A 4,192-nucleotide genomic window follows, 5' to 3' on the forward strand; every position below is an offset into this window, starting at 1 on the left:
GTTTTACAGTGTGGTATTAGTAGCCTGCTTCTACTTAAATACAGGATCTGAATACTTCTTCCCCCGCTGCACGTGTTCCTAATAAACTGGCAACCAGTGTAGGTAATATCACAAGGAATTATTGTTGATTCATAAAGGTTATGGCCTTTCCATGGGCAGCCCCCCCACTCTGACATCTCTCCATTAGTGCATGTACAGGTGATGAGCATGTGTGTGTGTTGTTCAGCCCTGTGTGTAATGTGTGTAATAACAACAGAGTGTAGATTGTAATTTCCCCTTGCGGGATTAATAAAGTATACCTTACTATTATTATTATTATTATTATTATTATTATTATTATTATTATTATTATTATTATTATTATTATACTCACCAGTACTGAGTACAACACTTATTTTTGTCTCTTACTTCTGATTGCTTTTGACAGTATTATTAATATGCTAATATAGAGACGGTATGTGAAGTCTATGGCTGATATTTATACCAAATCAGGCTATATATCATGAATTGTTGGGGGAAATTATTTATAAATTATTATATTTATGTAAATTCCCATTCCCCAGAACAGAGTGTAAATTGTAATTTCTCCTTGCGGGATTAATAAAGTATAAATGGTATACTAATATATCTATATACGAAGTCTAGTATGGATGTGTTGTTATTTAATCTGCTATAAAGCAGAAGAAAGAGAACAAAAGAAACAAGAACAGTGTAAATGTGTGTAGTTATGTATGCATGAATCTGTGTCTATGATGTGTAATAATTGAAGCATAAGATTATGTATTTACTAAAGGATAAAGTAGAGAAGGGGGGTCAGACCTTATAAGTTGGTTATGAATATCTTCCTACTCCTTTTTTTTTAATGACTTAATCATTTTTGAAGATTGGGCTGAGAAGTACATGACCTTATTTATCTGTCAAATTAATTATATATACTGTATATATGCATTAATGTACCACGTATACTTATTATTTATTTTATTAATTTTTATTTTAGATTTTTACTATTATTTTATTGTTCAAATGAACTGCTATTACTACTTAAATTATTATTATTACGATTATGATTATGATGATTATTATTATTGTTATTATTATTATTATAAACCACAGACCGGAAATGGTGTTTCCGTGTATTCTTCCTGCCTTGACGGTGGTGCGCATCTCACCGACCGGGAATACCGATTTCTGGACATTTCGGCCTCCTCCACCCCCCCCACCCCCCCGCCGCACAGTCAGCTGGGTTTTCCTGCGGGTTGCGAAGGCGTCGCGGGGTTAAAGTGACCGATTATAGCGGGCGGTGTTGTGCCAAACGGAGATATGACAGCCACCCGGAGGGAGCCGTGCTGGTTGTGTATGGCGAAATGAGGCGGAGGGTGGAGAGTCGCCACAGAGACGCTGCTGGGCTCCGGCCAAACACCACCGCATATTAGCCCTCAGACGGGGCTCGGGATTTGCATTGCATTGCATTACATTTGCTGCATCGTTGCTCTGCTTTGTGTTTTTTTTTTTTTTTAAAGTGCATGGTGGAAAATGCAGCTTGTTTGAGGACACCCCCAACCCCTTTCTCCCCCCCCCCCCCATCCAGAGATCCATTGCTGCCATGACAGGCAGAGGTCTCCTCTCGACCGCGGCTCGGCCGGTTGGAGAAGAGGCAGATTGATTCGGGACGGTGGGTCGCATCTGCGGATGTTGTTCAGTCTGTGGAGCCTGTAGATCGAACCATCGGCGCGAACACACCGTGATTCTTACTCAGGGAAAGAGGAGAGAGAACAACATGTCTTCTCGGTCTGCATTACCGTCTGGGAACGACAGGAGTACTGGAGACCATGTAAGTGCAATTTCAGCATTTAGCCTCAATCTGTGTGATGCAAAAGAGAAATCGGACATAACCAAGATCTCCTATGTATGTGGCCTTTGCAACCACTGGGTTTGTTCGGGGTGTAGGCGGGGGTCAGAGATGGTGCTATTTTTCCTCATTAGGTGAAAGGACTCTGGAGGTGGTATTGGATGGATATTATAGCAGAACGGGCTCTTTGGAAATGGGCTAACCTTGAGCGCAGGGAAAGAGCTGATGGCAGGCAAACATCTCGGAATGAGTCTATCCGCATATAACACCCATCGGATATGCGCAGAGAGCCTGGAAACCAGCCGTCACCTCTTATTATAAGGCTGTGGAGAGATAGTGATGTCACATTATACTCCTTGCTGCTGCTGCTGCTGCTGCTGCCTCTGTGTGTGTGTTTGTGTGTGTGTGTGTGTGTGTGTGTGTGCGCGCGTTCCACCAGAAATCTGATGGGTGGGACGAGAGCGCAGAAGGCCACAATAAATGTATAGAGAATATCTGGGTTGTTCGTATTGAAGCGAGGTGGGGGGGGGGGGGGGGGGGGGGGGGGGGATTACAGTGTAAAATGATGTGCAGTCCATTGCTGCGCAGCCTACAAAGCGCCCAACCCCAGAGCCAGTGGGTGTCAGACAGCGCCATACATTCAGTACAGTGGAGAACAGTAGCGGCCTTTAATAAAGACAGAAGCATAGGGGATGTATTCATGGGAGACAGACAGAACATGACAGGATCTATCTATCTATCTATCTATCTATCTATCTATCTATCTATCCACACTCCTTATTAATGTTGCCTGTATCAAAATGGTGACATGACTGATTGGCGTTGCATTATAGCATTTCTCTGCCCTAAACACTGGCAAGACTCCCCCCCCCCCCATCTGCTTGTTAGCAGAGCTTCAGCACAGAGGGATGGTTAAGTGTGGTGTGTGTGTGTTGTGTGTGTGTGTGTGTGTGTGGGTGGTGGTGTGTGTGTGTGTGTGTGTGTGTGTAAGTTTACATGATGGATAAGGAATGCCGAGTCGTTCCTTACATTAAAATGGATCTGGATCTTCTGCGATCACTCTACAATTAAGCGAGGATGACAGATGAGTGAAGTGACCCGGTGAAATGTTGTGTTGCCATATTGGCACAGGTGAGGCTCGGCTTGCTGCTTATTTATGTTCTCTGCTGCTCGCTGCTGTGTGTGCCTTCAATGCTGTTGGTTGGGACCTGTCGGTGTCTGGATTATAGAGAGAGAGAGTCCAAATTGGCTCTACGTGGGGCATGCATGGGAAGGAGGGAGTGTCTGAAGGTGGGGCTTAAGGCTGCATGGTTGTGTTTGTATATGTGTGTGTGTGTGTGTGTGTGTGTGTGTGTGTGTTAAGCTGAGAGCAAGAAGATGACATGCTGGGGGCGGTGGAAGTGTGATGCCTCAGGGCCCGGGACTGGCCAGGGACTACTGTGCCGGCATCTGCTCCTTTTTTTTTTACTCTTTCCTCCTATATTCATCTCCCCACCCTTTAGTTGGTTCAATCCTTGTTTTCTAGCTGATATCCCGGTCTCTGTGATTGCATTTTTATTTCCTCCCCCCACCATCTCTTCTGTGTCTTTCCTCCTCTTTATCTCTCCTCGGTTTGTCACATGACAAGAAGCTGCTTCATACTGTAACACATCCAGCTTTGTTTCTGTAAATTCATTGTTGTCCTCCCTTTGTCTTCTGCTCTGCTTCCTGGCTGGAAAAAAAAAAAAAGATCCGTGACTCAAGCTTTGGGTCTGATGCTCTGAAGCGTTTTGGTTCAGATTCAAGGTGCATGCATGGTAACATGCAGCAGCATCTGACCTGTTCACAGGATGCTTCAGGGCTCCCTCAGATCCCAGTCAACGTGTTACCTTTAGACTCTGTCATATTGCGTGAAGACATCTTCCAGCAGTCAGTAGACCTCTAGAGAAGATGATGGAAACAATATGTTCCAGTGTCCATGTGCTAGGACAGCTGTTAACCCAGAAATAAGGAGCATGTGTTCACATGTAGCTCACCTCAGCATCACTCCTTTTCATGCAACACCTGGTGGAATAATTCTAGTCATAGGCATGTCCCTATCTAAATCTATCAACAAATACAACGTGAAGCATGTTTACCTTTGTAGTTTATGCCAGTGACATACAATCACACAGTGTGACTGCTCCATTAGACCTAATATTTGAGTTGAAAAAGCAGAAATTATGAATTATTTTGACTAATAGTTAAGACAACACAGGAATAAAAAGGATCAATTGTATTTGCGAAGAGCGTTGTATGGAATCCAATCCATTTTTTTTGTGGTAATTCAGTCAAAAAGAAACCCATATTTCAGATATAGACATT

At 43.5% G+C, this 4,192-nt stretch overlaps 1 protein-coding gene across 5 annotated transcripts in view; it reads left to right on the forward strand.

The window, feature by feature from the left end:
• The first annotated feature begins 1,232 nt into the window (after positions 1 to 1,232).
• Positions 1,233 to 4,192, forward strand: part of mark4a (MAP/microtubule affinity-regulating kinase 4a) — a 35,933-nt gene continuing 32,973 nt past the window's right edge. For all 5 annotated transcript variants that reach the window (XM_032533081.1, XM_032533085.1, XM_032533082.1 and 2 more), the window contains exon 1: positions 1,233 to 1,831. In XM_032533081.1, the coding sequence (XP_032388972.1) occupies positions 1,778 to 1,831 (54 nt within the window). In that variant the 5' untranslated portion in view covers positions 1,233 to 1,777. The remainder of the gene's footprint in view (positions 1,832 to 4,192) is intronic.

Source organism: Etheostoma spectabile, chromosome 13 (assembly GCF_008692095.1).
Source record: "Etheostoma spectabile isolate EspeVRDwgs_2016 chromosome 13, UIUC_Espe_1.0, whole genome shotgun sequence".
Lineage (NCBI taxonomy): Eukaryota > Metazoa > Chordata > Actinopteri > Perciformes > Percidae > Etheostoma > Etheostoma spectabile.